This window comes from Leptosomus discolor, chromosome 4 (assembly GCF_034619465.1).
Source record: "Leptosomus discolor isolate bLepDis1 chromosome 4, bLepDis1.hap2, whole genome shotgun sequence".
Classification (NCBI taxonomy): domain Eukaryota; kingdom Metazoa; phylum Chordata; class Aves; order Leptosomiformes; family Leptosomidae; genus Leptosomus; species Leptosomus discolor.
Window position 1 is genome coordinate 57,568,334 of NC_141394.1, and position 13,219 is coordinate 57,581,552.

Below are 13,219 nucleotides of genomic sequence, written 5' to 3' on the forward strand. Positions count from 1 at the left end.
GTTTGATTCTTTCTTTAAATTTAAAGCTTAATTTCTTCTGATTTCTGTATTACTTGACTCACACGTGGTCAGAACCTGAAGTCCATGAAGATTTCTTACCTAATCATCAAGTCTACATGTTGTCCCAGGACTCCCTGTTCCTGGCAGCATCTGAAAGCATCCTCCAGCATGTACTTTATCCAAAATGCATGGAACAAGTTCTGATTTGCAGTTGTTAGTACTTTCTCTGAGAAGTGCTTTCTAGTGCACAGAGCTTTTTTGGACATCCCTTGTACAGCTCTCCTTTGTTGTCAAATTTCCTGCCTCATGTTTGTCACAGGCTGGCTGAACTAGTCAGAGAGGACTGCTGCAAACAAAGAAATACTCTGTACAGGGTTTTTGGCAGGAATACTTCTCTGAAGAGTCTCCCGAGATAAATGCAAAACGTTTTTCTCTTATAATGTAATACAGTGTTTCTTTCAAGATTCTGAGAATCATAGTGTTAACTTATAAATGTTAACATAAGTGTTAACATAGATGCTTGCAAACTTGGAAAAGCAGACTGGCAGTGTGTTTTGTACTTGTCTCCCGAGTTTGTCTTGGTTTTACATGGCCTGAATACAGTCACGTAAAGAAAATACACACTTAGCAAGTTCCTTAACCATCATCTGTGATATTTATTCTTGCGAAGTTTTTTTAAGCTTGCCCTACAGAGTTATGTTTGAGTTTGAGTTTGTTTTTTATCTTGAGATAGTGTATTTTTCTTCCGAATTTATATTCCAAAAATACTGAAATGGATACAGAGAATGAATTTAATTTATGTGACTGTCTTCCTCTAGGTGCTTATTTTTTCTATGTGAAATCCCACTGTTGTTCTGGAAGGGTCTTTTTCAGGGTTGATAGTGATTTATTTAATTGGTTGACTTAATGAGGAAATCAAGCTATTGAAGTTGACATGTGTTAACTGAAATTGCCAGAGCAGAGTTTTTCCTCAATAGTAATCTTTGGACAACACAGGGTTTTGGAGAAGCTGGGACAGCGTGGTATGTTATTGGTCCTGTGTTCATCCCATGTAACTCCTTGAGAATAGTAAATAGGTGGATGTAAGGTATCTAACAGTTCTGTTTGCTACAGCCTTTGTAGCTCTTGGATGCAAGGCAGAATATAGACGTCTTATTTTATTTGAATACCAGATAATTATTTAAGTGTTTTGATGGAGCACAACCCTCTTTTACTTTCTAGTTTTTGAGAGAAATGTTCCTTCATCCCTTGCACTACGATCTTTAATTTGTATCAGTTAAGAAGATTGGAGCTTTTGTAAGCAGGGAATTCTAATGTTCAGTCATCCTGTTTTTCCAGTTTTTCATTAGCCTCCTTCTACAAGGTAATCTCTCTTCCAGAGCTTCAGAATTAAATTAGCTACTGGAAAAGTCTGCATTTCTCAGACGCACCCATGTGTCTTTCCCAACTAGGTATTATTTTACCATATTAAGGACTTCTGTTGACCCTCTAGCCACGTGCAGCTGTGAAGCTTGATAGCAAACCTTTAGTCACAATATTATGAGTTCTCCCTATAAATAAACTAGATTTAAAGTAAGAAAACTGGGAAAGCTAATTCCATTATGTCTATCTGTAAGGATTTCTGTTTCTCCCATGTGGAGCGTTAGCAAGAATCTGACCTGCTCAGTTTTGTATCCCCTCTCCTATTTGAATTCCAGTATTAAACCACGTAGTGTGGGTAACTCTCTAGCAGCAGTATGATTTGTTTAAGCCTGTTTTGAGTGTGGTCATGGTACATTGTTGATAGAAGCACAGACATAGCCCAAGGCAATGATTACAGAATTTCATCTAGATGATGGTAGCACCAGAATTCTTGCTTCTATTCATATTTGGAAGAGAAAAAAGTGGATTGGTTGGGCAGTATTTAGATATGATAAGCGGCGCACCAATTTGGCAGATACATTCCAAAGAGTATGATTAAGACTCTCTGCGTTAAAGGTCTAGACTCTATTTACACCTTCAGATCATGTTACCTGTCTATAATATCAAATCGACTGTGGTTTCTTAAGAAAAAGCTAGTACAGGTGACAGAAAATTCTAAGATATTGCTGCAGTAGAAAAGCTGGAATGTAATTGCTTGTGGTTTTGTGGGTTTTTAGGTGCCTGTGGTTCATGCTTGAAGTTCTGATGACAAAGAATGAGAACAATAGCCATGCCTTCATGAAAAAGATGGCGGAAAACATCAAGCTTACCCGAGATGCACAGTCTCCTGATGAGCCAAAGGCCAATGAAGTAAGAAATGTAATTCAGATAAGTGTTGAGTGATGGGCTGAGGGTTTCACAAGCAGTTGAGGAACAGGATTTGCAGGAAATCTGAAAGCACTAGCTCAGGCATTTTTATGGTCTTTTAGAGAGAGTGTTAATTGTGAGCATTGTCTGTATGTTGCCAATCTAATTCTTTCAGAAGCTTGCTGACCTTATCCAGCACACAATACCTGATGAAGTTAATAAACAAAATTTGTTAAATATTCCTCTTAGTGGCTGCCTGTTTTATTTTAACTCCTACTGATGAGTTTCCCAATGTAAGTATCTTCTGTTGGGGGAGGAAATACGGTAATATATGTCTACTGTTAAACTTACTAGTTTCTAGCAGAGATGAGAAACCATTTATGGTGATGTGGTTGAGCAAGAGCTTCTATTGTACAGCGTAGGTATGTAAAGTATTACTAACCTTTATTAAATAGTATCATATGAAAAATGGGGACTACTGTATTTGTGTTTGAAGAGCCAGCAGTATGGTTAATGATGTAATTACAAGATACTTGACAACACAGATTAAACTTTTTAAAGAACTACATTCTCTGTACACTGTAACAGTAAGTAATTCCTAAAACATACTTTTCTTTTTTTATTCAGAAACTTTATACAGTGTGTGATGTAGCGCTATGTGTAATCAACAGCAAAAGTGCTTTGTGCAATGCAGATTCACCGAAGGACCCTGTATTGCCAACCAAGTTTTTTACACAACCTGAAAAGGTAAATTTCTTAATTTAATTTCCAAAGTAAAAAGGGGAAATACTTTGATTTTTATAACTGAGAGCTGGTTATCTCCATAACATAATATCATGGTGGGAAAATGCATATATTTTATCCTCAGCAATTAAATTTTTTTAATATCAGCTGTATGCTATGCTATCTATGTATTATGAACATGTGCCAGAAATGTTTGTAACCAGGAAAGAGCTAATTAGAATAAACATTGATATGTTGGCACGTATTGCTAGAGCATTTCATTGAAGAGCTTTACAAGTGCATCTGAATATTTGGGAACACAGGTATATTCTGACTGTGTATCTGAATTAGAATGCAAAGCAGACAAAAAAGAAAAAGGGAACTTTTTTCTATGTTACCCATGGTATGTTTATATCTGTCAGTAGCTGTTTGGCTATTTTGCTTGCTGTACAAGTTGGTCCTCTTATTGCCTACTAATGATCTTGGTGAGTACAGCTCCACTGTCAGCAAAAGCACTACTGTTCTTTAAGAAGCATAGTTCTAAAAAGTAGAAGTGGAACCAAAGTAATTCTCTGGACCAGACCTGATGTTTTGGTTGTACTGAAGAATACATTTCACATTTTTCAGTGTCTTATACTGTTAATTAACAGCCTTTCCAGACTCTGTTTAAGAAAAATTTAGTTTTCTTATTTAATTGTGAAATGGCACATGCCATGGTAACAGGGTGCTGGTGTCTGTGATAGCTACCTGCATTCCGATTTAGTGTTTCGGCCTGTGTAAACTGTACTTGGAGTGACAAACGTAGCAGCTTGCAACTTGTTTAGAGAAAACAGCAAGTCAAGTCTTGTATATATAAAAAAACAACAGCAAGACTGAAAGACCAAATACAAACTGATATATTTATTTTTATTTTTTATACAGGATTTCTGCAATGACAGGAATTACATTTCAGAAGAGACAAGGGTTGTTCTTTTGACAGGAAAGGTACTGTATTTTGACAAGTTACAATTCTTCAAATATTACTGGTGGGTTTTTTAAATGTCCTGGACTGCTGCAGTTTAAAAATCACGTTAAGAGTTTGTGTACAATAATTTGTGATTCTTTTATTTGATGGCATAAATAATGCTTTTAATATACTACCTGGTTGAGTGCAAAACACCAAAATTGTTACCTGTGCACTGAGGCATAGGTTCTTGATTAAATACAGTTTTTCATATAACTACAGGTTTTTCCATTGCTCACATGAGCACGGCATAAAGTTACGATGCAGTTACTGAATTGTGACACCACTAGTATTCGAGGTCTTAAATTTTCAATCTTAGTGTTTTAAATATAGCTGTTAATGCTATTAAAGTCTACTGCAAGTGCCTACCCCCTTTTGAATGTCTCATTTTATTTCAGACATAATTTGGCTGATATCTTCACGGGAGAAAGAAAATACTGAGCCTTGGGGGGGGGCGGGAGGCGCACACCACCACCACCAAAAAATCATAAAAACCAGAATCTATTTTTATACCTTTTACTGTCGGCTGCCCTTTCTTGTGATTCTGAAACTGTCTTTCGTAGGTTCTCGTTAAATTATGTTGAAATGCTTTTTAGTCTTAGCTCAAAAAATTAGCAGTTTTTTTTCCTTGACTTTGGTGAAAGAATACTGGCTGACCCATAAAATACAAAAATCCCAAGAACAGTATAAATCATGATTTGAATATAAATTCCGTGTGCATTTATTAATTTTTGCATTCTATGTTCCGTGAACTGTTACTGCATTAGTTTCTAAAGTCTTCGGTTAGAGCAGAACTTTGTGGTAATTGTTCATTGTAAGAGTAGAGACAAATGATCGCTTTGTAAATAGCCATGTCATTTGAAATTGCTTCTTCTCACACTGATTTTTCATTTATACAAAACATTTCCACTATCAGAGCAGTTCATGTGGGTGAGGTTCGCTCAGTTGGCAGAATCCTGCCTGTTCTTGCTTCATGTTCACCCTGTGACACCAGCCTGGATGCTACTCAGTGAGCTGAGTTGGAATTATGTTAGGAAAGGAGGAGGCAGACAGAAGACCACCTTCTTTAGCAGCAGCCAGTACCAGACGGGTACTTTAAATATCCTCAGAGGAAGGTATCTGTCTGCTGCTGTAACTGTTTGAGTTTTGACAACATTTAAATACAATGAATGAAGCATTTGAAGCAAGTTTAGTTGGCTGTGTAAACTTAATACATTTCTCTTTTGATAAGGCATTCAGCAGTGCAGACTAAAGCTATGTCTTAATTAAAAAAATCTTACTGATATAAGACAGGCTTCTCTCCTGCATTCTGTTAAACCAAAGTTAGATTTGGGGGAAGTGATGTCCCATACCAAGCTAGTAGTATTTAGGTAATTTTCAGTGTTCTGGGAAAACAAACATTTATTCCATGCTCTAATAGAATACACAAACACGCGCTTCTTTTTCTACCTACTTCCATTTCAGAAAATGCAGATCTGTAAGGATAACCCACTGACTCAGACCCATGGTCCTTTTTGGCCTTGTATTGGTTTTCCAGAGAGACCCACACAACATGATTAGGGAAAGTGTGCAAGTTTAAACACTTTCTGCAGGACATTCCCCTTCTTGCTCCCCCAGCATTCACAGTATTTGTAATGGGATGCTAGACTCTGCATCTGTGCTGGTTGATTTTGATATCTGCTTATGGACTTGTTCTCAAATTTGTCTGCTCTGGTTTTGAACCTCCCGATGCTCTGCCTTCACAACCTCTTACGGCAGTAAGAGCCAGAAATTTGCAACCTGCTGGTTGAGCAAAAGCGCTTTCTTTTCTCTCTTAAGCATTTTTCTCTTTCCTGTTAGCTGTGCTGAATGCTTCCTACTTTTTAGAAAATAGAACAAATAAAATACTATAAGAATAATATGTTTAAATAAATGTTGTGGACTATTAGTACTAGAATGATGGAGGTACTGAACATGTGCTCAGTAACAGGCTGTTTCTGCAGAGATCATCACTTTTTTTGCTAGCCAGATGTTTTCCAGCATCTGTGGTATCTCTCTCCTGCCTGCTCCCTCATAACTTCACACAAGGGAATTATTTTTTCTTGTGGGAATGCCTTAATAAATTTACTTGGTCTCTGAGGAAATGTAAAACTACATGAAGAATGTGACATGCAGGTTATGAAAACTTCCTTGACTCTTCTCCAGAGTCAAAACAAAATCTTCCTGCTGCATACCCAGCCTGACCAAATCACAGACAACAGCCATAGCGAGATCTGAAGTACCATCACTGTGTCTGAGAACCCCAGAGTAGATAGATGGTGTTAAATATTTTCACACTAGCTTTCTCTATAGTAAAAGCATACCCGTTTCCTACTATTGTAGTGAACCTTATTCTGCATTACAATTTGGAAAGCTTTTCCCAGAGGTGCTTTGCTTTGCAAATATAGGATGTTAGAATTGTAGAATATCTCAAGTTGGAAGGGACTCATAAGAGTCATCAAGTCCCAGTTCCCTGCTCCTAACAGGACTACCTAAAATTAAACCATATGACTAAGAGTGTCAACCAGATGCTCCTTGAACTCTGAGAGGCTTGGTGCCATGACCAGTTCCCTGGGGAGCCTGGGAGCAGTGAGCAACCACCCTCTCAGTAAAGAACTTTTTCCTAATGTCCAGTCTGAACTTCCCCCGATGGAGCTTCATACCATTTTCATGTGTCCTATCACTGGTCATCGAGAGAGGTGGTGAGCACCTCCCCCTCTGCTGTTCCTCTTGAGGAAGTTGTAGATTGCGATGAGGTCACCCCTCAGCCTACTCTTCTGCAAGCTGACAAATCAAGTGACCTTATTAGCCATTCCTTTCAAGTCTTGCCCTTGAGGCCTTTTACCATCTTGGTCGCTCTCCTCTGGACACACTCTTAATAGTTTGAAGTCCTTCTTATGTTGAGGTGCCCAAAACTGCACACAGTACTCAAGGTGGGGCTGCACCAGTGCAGTGTAGAGTGGGACAATCGCCTCCTTCAGCCAGCCAGCTATGCTGCGCTTGATGCACCCCAGGACACAGTTGCCCTTTTGGCTGCCAGGGCACACTGTTGACTCATTCAGCTTGTCATCAACGCAAACCCCCGTATCTCTTTCCACGGGGCTGCTCTCCAGCTTATCTGCCGGTTTGTACATATAACCAGGATTACCCCATCCCAGGTGGAGAATCAGGCACTTGCTCCTGTTAAACTTCATACAGTTGGGTTTTGTCCAGCTCACTGGTCTGTCTGGATCTCTCTGTAAGGCCTCTCTACCCTCAAGGGGGTCCACAGCTACTCCTAGTTTAGTATCGTCATCAAACTTACTTAATGTACATTTGACTCCAGTGTCTAGATCTCATTTATAAAAACATTGAAGAGCCCTAAAATTGAGCCCCAGGGAACCCCACTGGTGACGGGCCACCTGCCTGTATAACTCCATTTACTATAACCTTTCGAGCCCAACCTGTCAGCCAATTGCTCACCCAATGTATTACAGACGTGCCTGGCTATGTGCTGGACAGTTTATCCAGAAGGATACTGTGAGAGACAGCATCAAAAGCTTTGATAAAATCCCAGACCACCACATCTACTGGCTTCCCTTGGTCAACTAGATGGGTGATCATGTCATAAAAGGAAATTAAGTTGGTTAAGCAGGACTTTTTCTTCATGAACCTGTGCTGGCTATGACCAATGACTGCATTGCCTCTCAAATGTTTTTCAATAACTCCCAGAATAACCTTCTCCATAATTCTGCCAGGCACTGAAGTGAGACTGATAGGCCTGTGATTACCAAGTTCTTCCTTTTTACCCTTCTTGAAAATTGACCACTGAAAAATAATGGAGAGAGGTCCCACAATGACATTGGCCAGCTCTTTCAGTACCCTGGGATGAATCCCATCGGGCCCTAAAGATTTATGCACATCGAGCTGGAGCAGCAAGTCTCAAAAAAATTCAGGGTCGGCTGGGAGTTTATCATACCCTCAGTCATGGTCTTCTAACACAGGGCTCGGGGGGGGTCCCATCAGTGTTGAAGACAGAGGTGAAAGAGGCAGTAAACTTCTCTGCTTTGTCACCTCCTATTTGTGAGGTGACCAACCTCATCAAGCAATGGCCCAATATTATCTTTGATCCTCCTTTTGTTATTAATGTATTTTAAAAAGGCCTTTTTGTTGTCCGTCACAGCGCTCGCCGGACAAGCTTTGGCCACACAAATTTTCTCCGTATGGTAGCAAACAGCATCTCTGTAGTTCTCCCATGTCACCTGTCCTTGTTTCCGAAATCTGTACAATTTCCTTTTTCACCTGAGTTCTGGAAGAAGATCCCTGCTCAGCCAAGCTGGCCTTCTTCTCCACTTGCTTGACTTCTGACACTTTGGAATTGCCTGCTCCTGCGCTTTTAAGAGGTGGCTCTTAAAAAGTGATTCCCGGGAGACCTTACTAACTAGCTCCTTCAGCAGCCTGAAGTCTGCTCTCCCCATATCCAGGGTTGAAGTTTTGCTAGCAGTTTTTCTCCTGTCGCCAGCGATTTGAAACTCAACTACTTTGTAGTTGCTGTGACCAAGGCAGCCACCAATCGCCACTCCACCCACAAGTCCCTCTCTGTTTACAACCAACACATCTAGTTGTGCACACTAGTCAGCTCCCTTTACCGAAAGTAATTCCCTGTACCAAGAAGTTAGCTTCAACACGCTTCAGAAATTTCCTGGACCTGTTTGTCTCTGCTGTGTGATATTCCCAGTTGATGTCTGGGAAGTTAAAATCACCTGTAAGGACAAGGGCGGTTGGATGTAGAGATGTCCCTTAATTCCTTGTAGCGTAATTCATCAGTGGTGTTGTCCTGGCTGGGTGGTCGACAGTAGACTCCCACAACATCCGCTTTATTTGCTCTCCCCTTCATCCTTATATGGAAGCTCTCAGCTGTATTGAGACTGAAAGGATATTGCCACATCCTTTCAGTCCTTTAATACTACCTGACATTCTGTCTTTCATTTGAGACTTCTCCAGCTGCTATCCCTTCAAAGCATGAGAGCAAGCGAGGCAATTGATGAAGTGCTGTTAAATTATAAGAAATAAAAGTGGGATAGACAGTGGTTTTTAAGTAAAGCTGAGGTCTGTAGCTCGAAACTGACAGCATCGTGACAGAGACCGTTAATCCAGAAAAAGTGTTCTAAAATACTCAAGAAAATGTTTTAAAAATTAAATATGTATCTGAAGTTCCCATTTTTAAAGTTTTAAACGTTTTCTTCTAGCCAAAACCAACCGGTGTATTAGGTACAGTAAACAAACCGTTATCTGCAACTGGAAGGAGACCGTACATTAGAACTACAGGGTCAGAGACTGGAAGCAATATCAGTGTAAACTCTGAGCTGAGCTCTTCTGCAGGAAACAGATCAAGGTACACGAGTTTGAAATATTTTTTTTTCATCAGCTCTTTACTTCATGTTCTTTAGTGTGCTTGCATGTTTTATTACAGGAGGTGATTTGGTGTGTGTGCCGATGTGTTTGAAGAGTGTCCTTATTTTGTCCAGTTTTAAAAAAATGTAATAGATGTCTGTAGGTAGAATCTCCATCTTTGCTTTTTGTTTTGTGGGTTTTGTTTTTTTTTTTTAGTGGACAAAAATTCAGTGCAGTGCTTAGGTGTGGCCTGCCTGTAATTACATGTAATATAACTAGACTGTCTGAAATTTTGGTGTTAATATTCGTAATATTTTTATGTCAGAAAATATATTAGTTGAAGAGACCGGCCAAAGTTAATACTAAACAGATTTTGCAACTGCCACATTTTTGATGTATAATTAGGATTAATCCTGATCAGTAACAAGAAACATTTTTGATGTAGCTGAAATATTCTGACCTATTTAAGATTAAGAACAGGTAAAAAGAGCTTGCCTAAGAGCTCCAGGATCTCAATGGAAAGATGCAACATATAATTGTAATATTCAGTCTTTCTTCTAGTAAGTGTTATTTTAATGTGGATCCAGAGTTTTTAAATTTGTCATAAATTTGGAGAAACAGTTTACACTTTAAAATTTTAAGACTGTATAATTTGTTTTGGAATCAATTAACTGGCTAAGATAAAGGGTTAAAGAAAGTAGAGAAAGTCAGCTCTAGTTGTTATGTTTCATAGGCCAAAAGGAAGTGTAACTCAGTTCAGAATTTGTTCTGTAAGTGTGCAGGACACATGCTGTAGTAATCTTGATAATATTTTTAACTATTTTGGTTTTAAAGCTATTGTATGTTTGTGTAAATTAACTTGAAGTTTGGGCATTGCTGGTCTTTATTTTTCTTCACTACCTTTGCCAGTATCGGCTTTTTCTATCTGGAAAAAGAGCACAGCCTCATTTAGAGCATTGATCTTAAATTTGCAAAAGGAATTATATGGCATCTTGTCTGTGATAAGGGATTTGGGTTAGTGACTAACCAGTCCCTTTCATGCCTTTCCCAGTTCTGGGAAGAAAAATGTAAGTGTGGACTTGGGAAAATTCAACTCTTTTTAAACTAATTTTTAAGCCTGTCTGCATTGATTGATTGATTTAAAAAAATTGCAAACATTTATCATATTTTGTTCTGTTTATTTTGGTTTTGTCTTCAATTATGCTATCAGGGAACAAAGTTCAGATATATCAGAAACTGGGGTCAGTGAAAATGATGAAAATCCTGTGAGGATTATTTCAGTCACACCAGCAAAGACAGAGCCTGTGAAAAACAAGGTATGTCCAGGGATTTTATGGACTGTATCTCTATAATGAGCTTGGCATTGGGGTTTATTTGGCACACATCACTGCAGGAGGTTTCTGAGGAACTGGTAAGGTCCGATTTAATTTCATGTAGTTAGGTCACTTTCCTAGACCAATAGAAGACACCTTATTTTCAAAACTGCATTTATTTTATTCAGAGTAATTAATAGAGCTCATGTGCTCAAAAATAGCACAGGCAAATTGGAAGAGACTGCCTTCTTTTTTCTAAAATTCCAAAAGATTCCCAACTTGGTTTTGTGTTTTCCAGTATAAATACAGTAAGGCTGTGATTCAGAGTGAAAGTTGACACCTGTAGCTTTAACCGAAGGTATTGCCAAGAAAATGTCAAGTGGTCCTCGAGGATGAAATGAACATTAACTTTTGCATTGTGTCACAACTAAAATATTATTTAAACTTTGGGGATTTTTAATGCCTTTCCCCCCTTCTATTAGAGAGAGAAGATCATGCCTAAATCGTAATGATTTTTAACTTACACAGTTGCATGAAGTTTAACAAAGGTAAATGTGAAGCCCTGCACCTGAGAGAGATTAAACTCAAGCAGCAGTACAGCACACTGGGATCTGCCTGGCTGGGGTGTAGATTGGCTAAGAAAGACCTGGGGGACCATCCCAGTGGACAGCCAGCAGAGCATGAGTCGGCAGTGTGCCTTGGCAGCAGTGAGGGCAAGCTGGGTCCTGGGCCGCATCAGCAAGAATATAGCTAGCAGATTGAGGGATGTGATTATTCCACCCTGTTTGGCATTCCTTAGGCCACACCTGGAATACTTTGTCCTCCCCACTTCAGCACAGATACTGAAAAACTGGAGAGAGCTTTGCAGAGGGCCACCAAGATGATAAAGGCTTGGCAAAGTTGTCGTATGAAGAAAGGTGGTTGGGTTTGTTCAGCCTAGAGAAGAGAAGCCTTGGGGGGATCTAATCAGGCTTTCAATATCTAAAGGGTATTTACGAAGAAGATGGAAGTACTCTTTTCTCAAGGCTGGTGACAGGAGAAAAGGCTTCAGGGGAAATTCCATCTGGATGCAAGGAAAAAAAAAAAAAAATCTACATTGTGAGGACAATTAAACGCTGGAATAGGTTGCCCAGAAAAGTGGTGGAATGTCAAGGGCCTAGATAACCCTTGAGGCCCTGCTTTCAACAGAAGGTTTGACCAGATGATTTCCAGAGGTCACTCCCAACCTAGATGATTCCATGATTCTAAAATCAAAGTAGATTTTTGTAATAATGTAGGGATATGTAGATGGTTCGTGCTGTATGCCTTTTAAGAAGTTGTGTATCTACCCAGTCTTTTTTGGTTAGATGAAATCAGAGTAATCATAGAATGTTTTGGGTTGGAAGGGACCTTAAAGCTTACCTAGTTCCAACCCCCCTGCCATGAGCAGGGACACCTTCCACTAGACCAGGTTGCTCAAAGCCCTGTCCAGCCTGGCCTTGAAAATGATTAATAAGCAGATGTTTTGGGTTTGTATCATCACATTAAAAAGTTAGTTTTTTCTTAATCTTTTAAAATAACATCCACATGATAGTCACACCCCTGAGCTAATGAAGAAGAAAAAAAAAATCTTTCCCAAATTTCAACAAACGTTTTCCTTTTTTGGTTCTTTTTCCCCAAAATAGGGTTCTTCTGAAAAGTTAGAGAAGTTAGGCAAAGCATTTATGAAATAAACCTTCACAAAGTCTTTCTAGGTTCTTGAAACCTGGCTTTAGTTGAAATTTTCAGAGTGGTTATCTGTAAGGTTCTTAGGAATAGCAGTTGTGAATGTCTGCTGTGAAGCTGCTAGAACAGTAATAAAGATTACAGAGACTGCCTGACTTAATGAAACATTTAAAAAATAATGGTAGTATATTTAACAAAAAAAGTCCTTGGTTCAGACACAGCACTTACAATAGTGAGTGGCCTTAATTGGTTTGTGTGAAATTGCTAAGTCATCCCAGCCATACTTCTTTAGTACCCTTTTCTCTGCCCTTCCTCCTGTTTCAGAAGCCAGTGTTCAAATGAAGGTCTAGTATCAGTTGCTTCCTCTTTGTTTCCATACGAATACTTTTCTGTAGAGACCTGTGTTGCCACCACCCTTTGTTTCACGTATACAGACACCGCTTTGTGAAGTTTAATCACTTCCCTTACCTTGCTCAGTGTACTGAGAAAAACATGCATGTAGGCCATACCTATTCAGTCATGACAAAGAAGCACCAAAGACAGTAGGTTTCATTTTTGACTAGGTCTTACTCCCTTTATCCCCTGCAAGCTTTGGGTTTTTTTCCCTTTTACTGGCATTTAGGGCTTTAGTAATCTGCACCGTTACTGAAGGTTGTTCTCAAAAAATATTGCATATATTGAAGGTAAATATCATTTACTGTACTGGAATTATTACTCTTGCTCCTCAGTTCTCTCCTCTCAGTTGGCAAAGAGACAGTGAAAGGAGCTTGTCCAGAGGAGCTGAGAGTATTAGTTTTACTGTAATCTCACTTTCAAG

General features: G+C 39.2%; 1 protein-coding gene across 1 annotated transcript in view; it reads left to right on the plus strand.

Moving 5' to 3' along the window:
* PDS5A (PDS5 cohesin associated factor A) overlaps positions 1-13,219 on the plus strand; it is an 84,148-nt gene that overhangs the window by 67,769 nt on the left and 3,160 nt on the right. The window contains exons 27-31 of the mRNA XM_086464779.1: positions 2,139-2,271; positions 2,896-3,015; positions 3,913-3,975; positions 9,241-9,386; positions 10,596-10,701. Of these exons, the coding sequence (XP_086320905.1) occupies positions 2,139-2,271; positions 2,896-3,015; positions 3,913-3,975; positions 9,241-9,386; positions 10,596-10,701 (568 nt within the window). The remainder of the gene's footprint in view (positions 1-2,138; positions 2,272-2,895; positions 3,016-3,912; positions 3,976-9,240; positions 9,387-10,595; positions 10,702-13,219) is intronic.